At 37.1% G+C, this 15,806-nt stretch overlaps 1 protein-coding gene across 2 annotated transcripts in view; it reads left to right on the plus strand.

Moving 5' to 3' along the window:
- Window positions 1-15,806, plus strand: part of LRRC69 (leucine rich repeat containing 69) — a 105,858-nt gene that overhangs the window by 15,753 nt on the left and 74,299 nt on the right. Inside the window, exons 2-4 of one of the 2 annotated variants that reach the window (XM_025394158.1) lie at window positions 3,869-3,995; window positions 6,798-6,870; window positions 14,640-14,835. The exons of the other annotated variant lie outside the window; for it this stretch is intronic. Coding sequence (XP_025249943.1) covers window positions 3,869-3,995; window positions 6,798-6,870; window positions 14,640-14,835 — 396 coding nt within the window. The remainder of the gene's footprint in view (window positions 1-3,868; window positions 3,996-6,797; window positions 6,871-14,639; window positions 14,836-15,806) is intronic. 2 annotated transcript variants of the gene reach the window in all.

The raw sequence follows: 15,806 nt of genomic DNA on the forward strand, positions 1-15,806 counted from the left end.
CAACATTCCAGGTAAAGCACTTCCTTGCAGTTAAGGGAAATTCTTCCAGGAAGGGTGCAGAAGAAAGTCCTCATAGGATAAATTCATGGTAGCTGCGAATGGAGCACTGCTCAGCTGTGGGATGCGGTGTACCAGTTGCTTTAAGTGGCCTATCTTTCCCTTCTACTTCAGCCACTCCTCAGTCACTTCCTCTGCTGGGCTCACATTCTCATCTCTTACAATCCCACATGATGCCTTTTACTTACTGAAGGCTCACAAATTGATTCTGTGTTCTTGATTACTCCAGAAAACCCTAGAATTACATTTACAACTCCTACCTGACATTGTCATTTAAAGATCTAAAAGGCTTCTTAATTTTAACTTGGATAAAACTAAACTCGATTCCTTGTCCCTCCTCCAAACCTGCACTTGTCCCAGTTTCCCCATCTCAGGTGCTCAAGTTCCAAGTTTAGGTGTTATTCATGATCTTCTATTTATCTTACATCACACAACATTCTGGCTCTTCATCCAAAGTATATCCCAAACCCATCCACCTCTCTCCAGGTCCACCACCCACTACCTAGCTCAAGCCGTTGCCTCTTGCCCGCACCACTGCAGTATTGCCTCTGCATTCTCTTTGTGTTTCACTTCTTGTTGCCCCTGCAGATTCTGCTGTACAGATGCCAGGATGATCCTGTTAAAACACATGTCAAATAATGTTACACATATGCTTAAAACCCTACAGTCATTTCTCACTGAACTTAGAGTAAAATACCAACCCCTTACCCTGGTTTATGAAACCATATGTAATCTGGCCCAAGTATACCTTTCCAACTTCTTTTTTGGCTGAGTGTTCCTCTACCTACAGTACTCAGCCACATCAGCTGCATCTCCTGGCCTCCTCAACCACACCAAGAATGTGCCTCCATTGGGGTCTTTATTTTGACCATTTCTTCTTCCTTATTGTCACTCAGATCTCAGTCTATATATCAACTTCTAAGACAGGTTCTCCTGATCAATCACTTTCTCCTCACTCTTTAAATTGTCTCTAGAACACTTAACACTGTCTGTTATTTTTGTATTAATTTGTTTAGCCATTTATAGTCATTGGATGGTTACTTTCTTACTGTGTAAGTGCCTTGAGGGCAAAGATGTTACATGTCTTATGCACGCAATGAATATTTTTTAATGAGTGAATAAATGAATGGCAACCTACCTGCTTTAAGATATATGTATTCACTTAGAATACATATTCTGTGCAGTTTAGACTGCATATTTAAAACTGTTTGTTTATGGATATATTTCTAAGCATCAAAAAACCCACAAAAAAACAAAAACAAAACCAAAACTGAAACCCACCCTTCTTTACAGTCAAGATTGATTATAATCTGTGATTTCCTTTTGACATACGATGAAATCTAGTTACTATGTACCTTCATATATCTGGGCCAGACCCTTATATTCTGTAAAACACAATGACAAAAATATATCTAACTCATATGTAAGAACTTACCACATAACATGCAAAATGAGCACTGTACGGTATATACCCTCAGAAATACACAGAAAAGCATCGATAGTGTGGGAAATTACAAGCTGTTTCTTGTTTACTTTAAAAATATATGTTACCATCCTTTTTTTTAGGTGATAATTCACCATGAGTCTCACACTTCTGCACATTCTGTAAACAGAGGCACTGACTGGCTTTGTTTTGGACCAATTTTTCCAGTATAATTACATAGCAGACGGCCTTGGAGATTAGGAATAGTATCTTCCTCTGGACTGAAGGGCATGGTTACTGCCCATTATAAAAGATTCAGGGTCCCTAAACTCATTGTTCCCGTTCAGTAACACAGCTTACTTCACATCTAGGTATCTCTTTATGTTCTTTGCATTTTCAGTGCAAAAATAGTAATATTCTGGACACTGCTATTGCTCTAAGTAATAAACGATCCCTTTTATCTTTCCCAGGGGTCTCATGTTTTCTACCAGCATTCACGAAACTGTGGCAGGTTCACTTGTTAGCTTGTAAACTGGGTAAAATCTTGGACCTTTCACAATGCCTGACACATTCTTGCATATCTTGCCAGTCCTCATGGAGATTTTCTTGGGCTCTCAGTACTACTAGACTGCTGTGCATGTTTCACTAAATTTAGGCAAAAGAATGAAATCTACCTCGTTTTGGGAGAGACTTCAAATAGTCACTTTCATAGGCAAATAATGGATCCCCAAAGATGACCACACCTAATCCCCCGATCCTCTGAATGTGTTAGGTTATATGACAAAGGGGAATTAAGGGTGCAGCTAGAAGTAAGGTGGATAGTCAGCTAACCTGGAGAACGGAAGTTACACTAGATTATCCAGGTGGACCCAGTGTAATTATGAGGGTTTTTAAATGTGGAAGAGTCAGCATTAGTGTGATGTGATTTGAAAAAGACTTAACCAGCCCCTACTGACTTTAAAGGTACAAGTGGGGCATATAAGCCAGGGAATGGAGGCCAACTCTGAAAGTTAGGAAAGGCAAGCGAACAGATCATCCCCTGGAGTTTCTAGAAATGAACACCAGCTTGATTTTAGTCAGTGAGACTGTTTCTGATTTCTGATCTCCAGAAATACAAGATAAATTTGTGTTGTTCTAAGCCACAAAATTTGTGGTAATTTTTTATAGCAGTTGTGGGAAACCAATGCAGTTACAGACTCTGGATAAAATAGCTACATGAATGTATTTTAACTTCACATTTACAATAGAAGAAGACCTCCAACATGGTAGTAGATGTATTATACTATTATAAATTAGGATAATGGTAATTCTCAGACAAAAGCACATATGCAAGTGAAAACTTTACCATGAATTCCTAGGATGAGAAATTTCATTTTAATATCAATGTATATTTCTTTGTATTAATTTAAATCATTGTCTTATATCCATAACAAGTACTAGGTGACATTTAAATATAAATGGCTTAAATTTTCTTCTTAATTTTTTTGGTTTTATGTAAATTCATTAGTTTGTTAAAACTTCCAAGATTCCTTTTATTTGTCCTTACTGTTAAAATTCTAAAGTATGCAATTGGTAATTAAACCTGAATAGTAAATTATGTTTGGGAGTAAAATAAAAGACTCTTTGTATTTTGGAAAGTACAATTAGATTTTACAAAGAATATTACTATATTTTTGGGAACAATCCTGTCACTGATTTATTGGATTACAACATCAAGGAGGAACTTTTTAACTCCCCTTATGTGGAGTTCTTCCTGGGCCTGACCAATCTGTTCTCTGTAGGACAGATAACTGTAGGGTAGATCTTGTCTACCCTCATTATACCATTTCAATAGTTTCCTTTCTAAATTTTGTGATCATACAGAGTGACATCAAAGTTAAAGGCCCTCCTGAGGCTGTATACATGTAATAGAGTGGTCTTATTGGCCTACATGAGATAGCTCCTTTGGGAATAGTATGTCAGGAGGACCTCAGATCTTTGGCTCTGTTTCTGTTTTCAGTAACTTAGTTCCTTTGCTGAGTGTTTAATAATTTGATTCTATAAGTCACAAGGTTCGGATACTCTTAAGTTGCTCAAATGATTTATAAATGGATCATCCATTTATAAATTGTGGTTTTACATATCCTTGGGATAGTTTGTAATATAATTTTAATGAACTTAACTGCTCTAATTAAAAATTAAATTGTGTTTTAATTAACATAAAGTGAGCATGAAGCTCAAATGAACTTTATTTATAAACATAATTTTAGGTATAAGTGAAATAATTGTTTTAAATATTTTGAAGTTTTCTTAGGTTACATAGATCTGAGCAAGGGGGCTTAAATTATTTCTTTTTTTCATTTGAAGTTGGATAATACATGAGTCCATTAAACCTCTATATGTTTGCAGTTGACAACACTAAATCTGGGAAACAACCTTTTAGAAGAAGTTCCGGAAGAGATGAAATATCTTACATCTCTGAAGACTCTCCATTTATCTGGAAATAGGATCTGCAGATTTGCACCTGGAGCCTGTGGTAATTTAGTCAACAAGGAGCAACATTATAGCATCAAATTTAATCTCTCATATTTAATAATATGAAACTGAAATGAAAAAGAATTTTGCATGTTTAGTCTTTTTTTTTGTGTGGGAGGTATTTACATACTACTCTTGAAATATAGGAGGAATGGCCGGGCGCGGTGGCTCACGCCTGTAATCCCAGCACTTTGGGAGGCCGAGATGGGCGGATCACGAGGTCAGGAGATCGAGACCATCCTGGCTAAACCGGTGAAACCCCATCTCTACTAAAAAATACAAAAATTAGCCGGGTGAGATGGTGGGCGCCTGTAGTCCCAGCTACTCAGGAGGCTGAGGCAGGAGAATGGCGGGAACCCGGGAGGCAGAGCTTGCAGTGAGCTGAGATCCGGCCACTGCACTCCAGCCTGGGCAACAGAGTGAGACTCCGTCTCAAAAAAAAAAAAAAAAAAAAAGAAATATAGGAGGAGACAGCATTTTTTTAAAAAGTATTGTATCATATGTTTATTTACATGTAGACCTAAGAAAATAAGTAAGCATCAGTGTTAATGAATTTTCCTCTTTGTAGAATCAATATAAAGTCAGATGGTGAATCTGGGGACTCTTTTCCCGAGCCAGAGATAATTCTGTTGGAAAGTCAAATCAAGTAAAGCTCTACTGTAGCTTTGTTCTTTTCACTTTTTATTCTGTCTTAGATATTAAGTCACACTTTTTGATCAAGATACTAAATTTAAATCAATTTGGGGAAAATTTTAAAGAAAATATATGAGATCCAATAAGTAGCATTTTTTTCTTTCTTTTTCCCATTAAGTAATAATTTCTCCATTCAAGATGATGCTATTCTTATTTAATATTCCTAGAGTGGGCTTAAGGACAAATGTATGACAAAGCGATCTAGATGGCTCTTATAGCTTTATCAACTAATGCAAGGTACTTCACCACTTTCTGTGTTGGTCCTTAGTAGTAAAACTAGAGAAATATTATAAAATTTATAAATTTCTATGAACTTTTGAGGCACAGGTGCTATATATAATCATTGTAATCTTCACACAGAGTTTATTAACCGCATTACCACATGCAGCAATAAATTAGGGGTTATATTTGGCAAATAGCACAAGTAGACTCTAGTACTGTCTTTTTAAAGGTACTTTAAAATCTTAGGTCATATATCTTGGAAAAATATTCTTTTCCAAAATAATAGATGTAACAAACAATTATTGATACTTGAACACATTATATATGCAAAGCCATAGACCAGAATTCAGTTACAAATTTACCTTGGAAGAAAACAGTTTACACTAAAAATGTTAAGGTCATGCAAATCAATAGATAATAATATTTTATGACCTATACTGAGGGGACAGATGTAAGTGCAACCTGATATACATAAACAATATTGAACATACTAATTTATACTAATTAAGGCTCTATAAGGAATTTTCTATCATGTTGCCTTTAAATTTGAGATAAGTTCGGTATATGTATGTCTGTATCTATATCTATATAGATATATTTTATATATGTATGTAAAAATTTTTTGGAGTGCTCTTGAATGTCTTTAGTGTCTATATTTCTTTTTAAAAATAATTGTTTTTTTAATTGACAGTTAACAATGGTACATATTCATGGAGTACATAGTGATATTTTGATACATATAATATATAGTGATCAGATCAGGGTAATTGGCACAGCTCTCATTTCAAACACTTATCATTTCTTTGAGTTGGGAACATTCTTGATTTGGGGTTGTTGAACTTTTGAAAATCCCATGTGATTGACCTAAGTTATGTACTATGTCAGGTCCTGATGATTCAAGGTCAGAAGTAGTTTGATGTCAGGGAGTTTAATGCTGCCCAGCATGGGTCTGAACAACCTTGTTGCATTACATGACCCTGTTTCCCTGACCAGAGCAGATTGATCAGGGCTGGAGTTGTATTCCAAACTAAGCTTGTCATATTTTCTCTTTCTTGGGAATTGTGATAGAGTCTAAAACAGTTTAATTGGTTTGAGATAATTACATGACCTTAGGCAGAGGTTGCAAACTGGTGGCCCATGGGCTGAATCTGGTTCATAAATAAATTGATTCTATTTTGTTGGCCTTTAAAAATCTTTGAATTAGGTGCTCATGTTTTCAAATCAGGAGAATTCACATAGAAGTCTGGATCTCTGGCTCTTTTTAAAAATCTGTTTTAAAAAAGAAAGATTTAGCAGCACTGCAGTTGCATTCCCGTATAACAATTGCCAGAGCTGGCTGAATGGTGGTGGCCCTGTCTGACATGGCATGGGATTATCATTTTGATTCCTGTGGACAAGCGAGTTTGAAAGCTCTGTCTTCCCTGTCTGTGAACATTCAAGTTCAGAAGTTGCAATATGGTAATGAGTACATAGAAAAATAGAGCAAACATGTTCAAAAGAGAGAATGGAGGGAGGAAAGAGAGTGCGAGTAAGATATTATAAATACGAAAATGAGAGAAGCTGTAATGAAGAACTAAACTATATTTTCTGCAGAGATATTCAGACAGTACATTCTTAGGTTCTGGGTGCCTTTTAGCTTCTGATTCCAGTTTTGATGAGCCTAGTTGCATCCTCATTCCTCAGGCACAGTGATGTGAGTTAGATCTGTAACTTTGTGATAAATCACTCCTTTTTGCTTTAGCTAGTTTAAGAGGGTTTCTGTTACCACCACCAAAAGAGCCTTGGCCAAGGCAATAACCAGAAGGAAAATAAAGGTATGTAGAAAAGTAGAAAGTGACTAAAATTATCTAACAGATGGCTAAGGTGACTAAAATTATTTTTCTAACAGATGGCTTACAAAATTTAATCCTGCTTAATCTGAACAACAATCATCTTATTCAGCTTCCTCAAGAAGTCAGCAGGTAATTTTGTTTATAGCAAGACTTGGTTAACAATCACGCCCCTCCTCTATCCCCACCCTGGTCATTTGAAAGCGTTATGCCTAGCAACAAGTCCCTGTGGGATTTATACATAGCCAAGAGGGATCTGAAGGACTGAGGCAAGCCACTAATTTTAAGCAGATGATTCTTTAAACACTTTGGAGAAATGAGAAACAGCATGACTTGGTAATCTTTAGTGTAAACATTGGACTTTGAAACATAAAGTTCTAAAGCTGATGGTCTCATTGATTTCCCACCTCTGAGGTTCTTGGAGCTTGGATAGCCACAGAATTGGGCACATTAAATGTTATTTCACATGTGTATTGTAAACCATTTTGAGTTTGATGGAAAAGGTAATATAAAAACTAAGGATTTAAAACTGCTATGTCATTTTCATTTTTAAAAACCCCACATTCTATTGTCATTAACCAAAAAAAAAAAAAAAAAAAAAAAGCTGTTTTTCCTTATCCTGCACATCTGCACAGACAGAATGCCTTTCTGGAGCCAGCTGAGAGCCTTGTCCTTCTGTAGGCAAAACATGCTCTTGGGCTTTTCCTCTGACAGATGGAGAGAGAACTCTGTTCAGGATTACTTTGGAGACTCCCTTTATTGCCTGTTGAGCAGAAACAGATGTATCACAGAGCAAGAGCATCCAGAGTTTTAAAAGAGAATACAAAACTTTGAACAGTCCTCAACACAGGGCTCTCTGCAGCACCTAACATCTATTCCAATTTACTTGTCTGTACCTCTAGCCAATGCATTAGTTTTTTCCAAATATATTTTTATAAGGAAAGCAATATTTTAAGTCAGAGCAACTAGAAAAGAATTGAATCAATCTAATTTCTATAGAAGATAAATATTTCCAGCAATGAAAATGCCATGCTAATAGTTGTCTGCTTGCTTTTCTATTAATTCAGCTTATCAATTGATTTATATATTGATGATGACATAATTTAAAAAATCCCTTGGGAGATCTCATGAATGAGGTTCAGGGCATATCTCTGTGCAACTAGATGTATGCCTTTGGGCAAGTAAGTTAACTGCTTTGAACTGCTGCTTTCTCATCTCTGAAGAAAGAATTTTGAATAGATGAACCTCAAAGTTTTTGCAGCTATAACATGTTATGATTTCACAATTTCATACACTTATCTCTGTTTGTAATACAAATTACAATATTCAAGGAATCATGTAAATCTAAGGGAGTATGTTACAAAGATGAAAGAATGCTTTCACTGAAAAAAGTAGGATTGCAAAGTGTATAGGTCTATTCTGTTTTATAGTTAACTCTGAGTTGTCTGTATTCTGGCCGTATCCTAGATATTGACTAATTGATCATCTGTTTAAGCAGAATTCCATTTTCGGAGCCGGGGAAAGTTTCTTCACCTTTCTATATCTTAACATCTTCATCTGCAAAATGAGGATGATGATAGTGTTTTCTTCATTGGACTGTTTTGATGGTTAAGCGAATTCATACAATATATTTAGGGTTGAGCCTGGGACATAAAAGGTATTAGGGTTGAGTAAGTGCTCAATGGATGTTAGCTTTTATTATTATTGGTTATTATTTTTATTCTAGCTTCTTTCCATTTCCTTTGTTCACTCATTTCCAGAGACAAAAGAATGACTTCTTAGTGGATTTGGGTGAAGCATTGAGCACGTGTAGTTTGACATTCTCCTCTTTTCCTGCCATGAAGTAAGCAGCAGCCTCAGCAGGAAAGGCTGTGAAGGGGTGGAATATTTAATACAGAGGAGGACTAGCAGGGACTCAGAGTGATCATGTCAGCTCTGTGCTGATGTTTAATTTCCTTCTCTCTAAATCCTATATCTTATTTCTCAATTTATTTAGAACTTAGGAGAGGGAAAAGGGAGTTTTGATTTTTGACTTGTTTAAACTACAGTTCATGGACTTGGAGTCAAGTTTGGGCAGGTAAGAGTTTTACACCTAAACAATTCTGTCATGGGCAGCACTGCACAGGCACAGGAGGAGGACAGCATGGGCATCCTGGTGACAGAATGAGTTTGGAAGACAGCGAGAGAGAGAGAGAGCAAGGGACTAAGTCGGCAGGCTCAGTTCTTTCTCCAAATTTGTCCATCAGTGAAGTTGTTCTTCAATCTCCTGGGGAAGACAGATGTCAGGGAGAAGCTGCAAGTGTATCTCCTGTAGATGTTCTTTGGAAAAGTAGAACATCTCCCTGCTTTGTGGAAATAGAAACAATGGCAGATGTTTGTTTCTCTCCCTCCTCTTTACTCACACAAATGAATGATGGACAAATGAACAATAGGATGAGCTCATTTTATTGCCTTGAAATAACAAAAAAGATGAAAAGCCAACTCCCATGATATAGTAAATCAGATATAATAAAAATAATGATTATAAAAATGATTAATGAGGAAAATTCCCCCTTTCCCCACAGGACCTGCTCCACACATTTTCACTCCATTTCGGTGCTGAGTTGTCCTTCTTTGACCCTTTATACTGCAAAGAACTTCACTTCCTGTTTTCCTGAGAAATTTGAGCTCCCTCAATTCCCTTCTTTCCAGCCTCTTTCTCTCCATTGTTCTATTTCTTTTTCTTTTTTTTTTTTTTTGAGATGGAGTCTCGCTCTGTCACCCAGGCTGGAGTGAAGTGGCGCTATCTCGGCTCACTGCAAGCTCCGCCTCCCGGGTTTACGCCATTCTCCCGCCTCAGCCTCCCGAGTAGCTGGGACTAGAGGCGCCCGCCACCGCGCCCGGCTAATTTTTTGTATTTTTAGTAGAGACGGGGTTTCACTGTGTTAGCCAGGATGGTCTCGATCTCCTGACCTCGTGATCCGCCCGTCTCGGCCTCCCAAAGTGCTGGGATTACAGGCTTGAGCCACCGCGCCCGGCCTCATTGTTCTATTTCCTTCCTCTCTCTCTTGCTTCTTTATTATCTCTCTCTAAAGTGTCCTGTATCTATTGCTTTTGCTTCCTGTGTAACACATTGTAAATTCTCTTCTGTCTTCTCCATTCTTTTTTTAAAATTATTATTATACTTTAAGTTCTAGGGTACATGTGCACAATGTGCAGGTTTGTTACATATGTATACATGTGCCATGTTGGTGTGCTGCACCCATTAATTCATCATTTACATTAGGTATATCTCCTAATGCTATTCCTCTCCCCTCTCCCCACCCCACGACAGGCCCTGGTGTGTGATGTTCCCCTTCCTATATCCAAGTGTTCTCATTGTTCAGTTCCCACCTATGAGTGAGAACATGCAGTGTTTGGTTTTCTGTTCTTGCAATAGTTTGCGGAGAATGATGGTTTCCAGCTGCATCCATATCCCTACAAAAGACATGAACTCATCCTTTTTATGGCTGCATAGTATTCCATGGTGTATATGTGCCACATTTTCTTAATGCAGTCTGTCATTGATGGACATTTGGGTTAGTTCCAAGTCTTTGCTATTGTGAATAGTGCTGCAATAAACATACATGTGCATGTGTCTTTATAGCAGCATGATTTATAATCTTTTGGGTATATACCCAGTAATGGGATGACTGGGTCAAATGGTATTTCTAGTTCTAGATCCTTGAGGAATTGCCACACTGTCTTCCACAATGGCTGAACTAGTTTACAGTCCCACCAACACTGTAAAAGTTTTCCTATTTCTCCACATCCTCTCCAGCACCTGTTGTTTCCTGACTTTTTAATGATCGCCATGCTAACTGGTGTGAGATGGTGTCTCATTGTGGTTTTGATTTGCATTTCTCTGATGGCGAGTGATGATGAGCTTTTTTTCAATGTGTCTGTTGGCTGCATAAATATCTTCTTTTGGGAAGTGTCTGTTCATATCCTTCACCCACTTTTTGGTGGGGTTGTTTTTTTCTTGTAAATTTGTCTGAGTTCTTTGTAGGTTCTGGATATTAGCCCTTTGTCAGATGAGTAGATTGCAAAAATTTTCTCCCATTCTGTAGGTTGCCTGTTCACTCTGATGATAGTTTCTTTTGCTGTGCAGAAGCTCTTTAGTTTAATTAGATCCCATTTGTCAATTTTGGCTTTTGTTGCCATTGCTTTTGGTGTTTTAGACATGAAGTCCTTGCCCATGCCTATGTCAATGGTATTGCCTAGGTTTTCTTCTAGGGTTTTTATGGTTTTAGGTCTAACATTTAGGTCTGTAATCCATCTTGAATTAATTTTTGTATAAGGTGTAAGGAAGCGAGCCAGTTTCAGCTTTTTACATATGGCTAGCCAGTTTTCCCAGGACCGTTTATTAAATAGGGAATCCTTTCCCCATTTCTTGTTTTTGTCAAGTTTGTCAAAGATCAGATGGTTGTAGATGTGTGGTATTATTTCTGAGGGCTCTGTTCTGTTCCATTGGTTTATATCTCTGTTTTGGTGCCATCTCCATTAAGCTACCAACGACTTTCTTCACAGAATTGGAAAAAACTACTTTAAAGTTCATATGGAACCAAAAAAGAGCCCACATTGCCAAGACAATCCTAAGCCAAAAGAACAAAGCTGGAGGCATCATGCTACCTGACTTCAAACTATACTACAAGGCTACAGTAACCAAAACTGTCTTCTCCATCCTACCGTAGATCATTTTCAAAAGTCGTTACTGTCCTTTACATAGTCAAATATAATGACCTTTTTTTTTCTGCTGAATAAAAATTACATAAAACTACTCAATGCATTTTGGCAAATGTACACACACCAATAACATGTAAAACATTTTCTTCAGCCCAGAAATTTCCTCATGCACCCTTCCAGTGAATTCTTACCTCTCATAAGCAATCAATATTCTGATTTCTGTCTTCTTTACAAATTAGTTTTACCATTCCTAGAACTAAATAAATGGAATCATATAGTATATACGTTTTTGTGTCTGTCTTCTTTTGCTTAGCATATTTTTTGAGACTCACATAACTGTTGCATTTATTAATAGTTCATTGGTTTTTTTTGTTGTTGTTGTTTATTTATTTTTTGAGACAGAGTCTGGCCCTACTCACCCAGGATGGAGTGCAATGAAGCGATCTCAGCTCACTGCAATTTCTGCCTCCTAGGTTCCAGTGATTCTCCTGCCTCAGCCTCCCGAGTAGCTGGTATTACAGGTGCCTGCCACCACACCCAGCTAATTTTTGTATTTTTAGTAGTGATGGGGTTTCGCCATATCAGCTCGGCTGGTCTCGAACTCCTGACCTCAAGTAATCTGCCTGCCTCGGCCTCCCAGTGTTGGGATTACAAGCATGAGCCACCATGCCTGGTAGTTTTTGTTTATTCTGAGTAGCATTTCATTGCCGGAATATGCCCTAAATTATTCGTCTTTTCTCCTATTGATGTATACTTGGGTTTTTTCCAGTTTAGGGCTATTATGAATTAAGTTACAATAAACATTATTGTACACATCTTTTTGTAAACATGTTTAATTTCATTTTTGTTTAAATTTCTAGGAGTAAAATGGAAATTTATTTCTCATAGTTCTGGAAGTTGGGAAGTGAAGATCAAGGTGCTGGCAGATGTGATGTCTGGTGAGGGTGTACTTCCTGGTTCATAGAGTGCCACCTTTCTCACTGTGTCCTCACATGGTAGAAGGGGCAAGGAGTTCTCTGGGGCCTTTTTTGAGGACATTAATTACATTTATGAGGTTTTCCCCCTCATCATGACCTAATCATCTCCCAAAGGCCCCGTCTGGTAATACCATCACAGTGGAGATTATATTTTAACATATGAATTTTGAAGAGACACAAATATTCAGACCATAGCACTATCATTTCTCTAATACCATACGATCTTGATTGCTGCAGCTGCATTGTAAGTTTTGAAATAAGGTAATGTGAGTCTTTTGATTTTATTCTTTATAATAGTTTGGCTATTCTAAGCCCTTTGAATTTCCATATACATTTTAAAATTGATTTGTCTTTTTTTTTTTTTTTTAAATGTGGGGTCTCACTATGTTTCCCAGGCTGGTCTTAAACTCCTGGGCTCAAGCAATCCTTCCACCTTCACCTCCCAAAGTTATGGGTTTACAGCCATGAGCCACAGCACCCAGCCCGAGTCAAGTCTTACACAAAAAAAGCTGTCAAAATTTTTAGTTGGATCTATTATTGAATCTATAGATCAATATTAAAAAGTTGATATCTTAGCAATATGTTTCTTTTCTATTCCTGAATATAACGTATCTCTACTTTCATTTAGAGCCCCTTTACATTCTCTCAGTCATGATTTATAGTTTTCAGTGTAGAGGTCCCTCATGTCTTTTGTTATATGTACTCTTAACTATTTCATGAAGGGTTTTTTATACATTACTATAAATGGAAATCTTAAACTTTTATTTTCTAATTGTTTGTGGCTACAATATGGAGATACAATAGATTTTTAAAATATTGACTTGGTAGTTTGTGACTCTGTGTTAGTTCTACTAGTTTCGTTTGTTAGTTTGGATTATCACTCTTTAACATTTAAACTTTTGACCATCTCTTCAATTTTGAAATTTTCTTCTCTCACACCTTCAGAGATTCCTTGCTAATCTGGTTCTTCTTCTACTTCTCTGGTCATAACTTTGCTGGGTGCCTTTAATTTTTAATGGTCAGTTGTTTATATTTCTCAAGAATCTTTCTATTGGCTTCCTCTCTTTTCTCTCTGCCCATTTTCTTTTGTTTTTCCTGTCAGTCCCATGTATTCATATGGCTTCTACTGTGTATCGAGAAATCTATAGAATCCTCAAAATTCCCTTTGCTAGCACTGATGACTTCCTAACCTCCAGTCTCCCATTTTCAACTGCCTAAAAATTTAGTTCCCTCATTCTTACATTACTTCAATCTTAACACACTTCAACCTTGAGATCATTACATGTTTTCACTCTTAGCTTTTCAAACAGACACACCTGCATTAGAATTTTGACATTGTTACCTACCAGATAGGTAACTTGGGAAATTTATTTACTGCCTCTAAGAATGCTTTATTTTCCTCACTTTTAAAATAAGAGTAGTAATTCCAACCTCAGAGTTTTGTTGATGATTAAATTTAATGCACAGGCATGTAGTTGTGCTTAGTAATGTTAATTCCCTTCTGCTTCCTTATTCATAATATTTTTTCTTAGCTTACTATTCTCTCTTATTGCCCTATTTTATAAGTTCTTTTATTCAGGGCCAAATTCAAAATGTCAATTCTTTAGAAAAACTTGCAATATGCTTCAGGAACCATATCTGCAATTACAGAATCAAATTTCCTTAACCTTTTTCTCCTTAGCCAATGGTATTTGCTGTTCTCAGTTTATGGCTCTATTTAATATCTCCTTCTAAACCATGACATCCAAAAGGGCAGAATTTGTGGCTGATTCATCTTTGAACTTCCACAGCAATTGAGCAGTACTCATATTTATTTGGTACTAGGTATATTTATGTCTATGTATGCTTATGCCTGTACCTGTATCGATCTGTATACATAGGTGTGTCCATGTTCTCCTTGTCCTCTAGCTTTCTCTTGGATATGAGCAATGTATATGTATAAAGGAAGGAAATAGAATTTTCTTTTTCTTAAATCTAGGTTTTGATTACCTAACATACTTTTAACATAAGCCATCTGATTACAAAAGGTCTTTAAAAATGAAATTTCAGCAAAAACTTTTTATACTTATGATTCACAATAGTTGTAAACACTTGACTGAAGAAAGCTCAGATGAGCTACAAAAAATAAACTTACACATGGCTTCTGCTAAGTTGGGCCTATATAGTGGACTCTGTTATTCTTGTGAGTTTCATTCATATACTTTGGTGTTTTTTTTTTAGATTAAAAAGTCTAACTTACATGAGTATAAATTATAACCAACTAGTCAGCATTCCTAGAGAACTTTGTTTTCTTAAGAATCTTGTTGAACTTCAACTTAACTACAATCAGCTGATATGCATACCTGAAGAGATTAAGTTCTTGAAGAAGCTTCAGAAATTTTTGCTAGCCAGAAACAACATTGGAGTTTTGCCAGAGGTGAGCAAAACGTGGAACCACACCACTTTGTTGTTGGAGAAGAGCTCAACATGATGGGAGGTGGTTATAGATTAGATTTGGGTATCTGAGTATAAGCCACCACTTGCTTTCCCTCAGATTAAATGTAGTCAGTTCCCAAATCCCTATGACAGAGGAAGGCTATAATTTGAATTATCCCACATAGCTAGGGCTGCCAGATTTAGTAAATACAAATATAGAATGCTCACTGAAATTTGAATTCCAGACAAGCAATGATTAAATTTTTTTGCTATAAGTATGTTGCAAATATTTCATGGAATAGACTAAAAAACATATTTATTGTTTGTCTGGTATTTCTTTTCTTTTTTTTTTTTTTTGAGACAGAGTCTCGTTCTGTTGCCTAGGCTAGAGTACAGTGGTACGATCTCGGCTCATTGCAACCTCCACATCCCAGGTTCAAGTGATTCTCCTGCCTCAGCCTCCTGAGTAGCTGGGATTACAGGAAGACACCACCACGCCCAGCTAATTTTTGTAATTTAATAGAGATGGGTCTTCACCATGTTGGTCAGGCTGGTCTCAAACTCCTGACCTCGTGATCTGCCCGCCTCGGCATCCCAAAGTGCTGGGATTATAAGCGTGAGCCACCGTGCCAAGCCTTGATATTTCAATTTAAGTGAGCATTATATATTTTATCTGGTAACCATGTATACAGAACAAAATACAAGTTCATTTTGGCTTTGGAATTTGTACTGGCTCTCCTCCTTTTTTCCTTCATATTCACTCTCTGTCCTGCCTTCTGCTTGGGAGACTGACCTGTGTGGGCAGCAGTGAACTCCTTTGTCTTCTGGTTTCCTCTTGGATATGGCAGATGAGAGGCACTAGCGGGAAGTGACAGGGCAGGAGGATAGCAAGTAGTTGATGGTATTCAACTACTTGAATTGTGGGTTGGCTGTGTGCCTTTCTGGAAGGCCACAACTAGTGAACTAATAACA

The sequence above is a fragment of the Theropithecus gelada genome, chromosome 8 (genome assembly GCF_003255815.1).
Source record: "Theropithecus gelada isolate Dixy chromosome 8, Tgel_1.0, whole genome shotgun sequence".
NCBI classification, from domain to species: domain Eukaryota; kingdom Metazoa; phylum Chordata; class Mammalia; order Primates; family Cercopithecidae; genus Theropithecus; species Theropithecus gelada.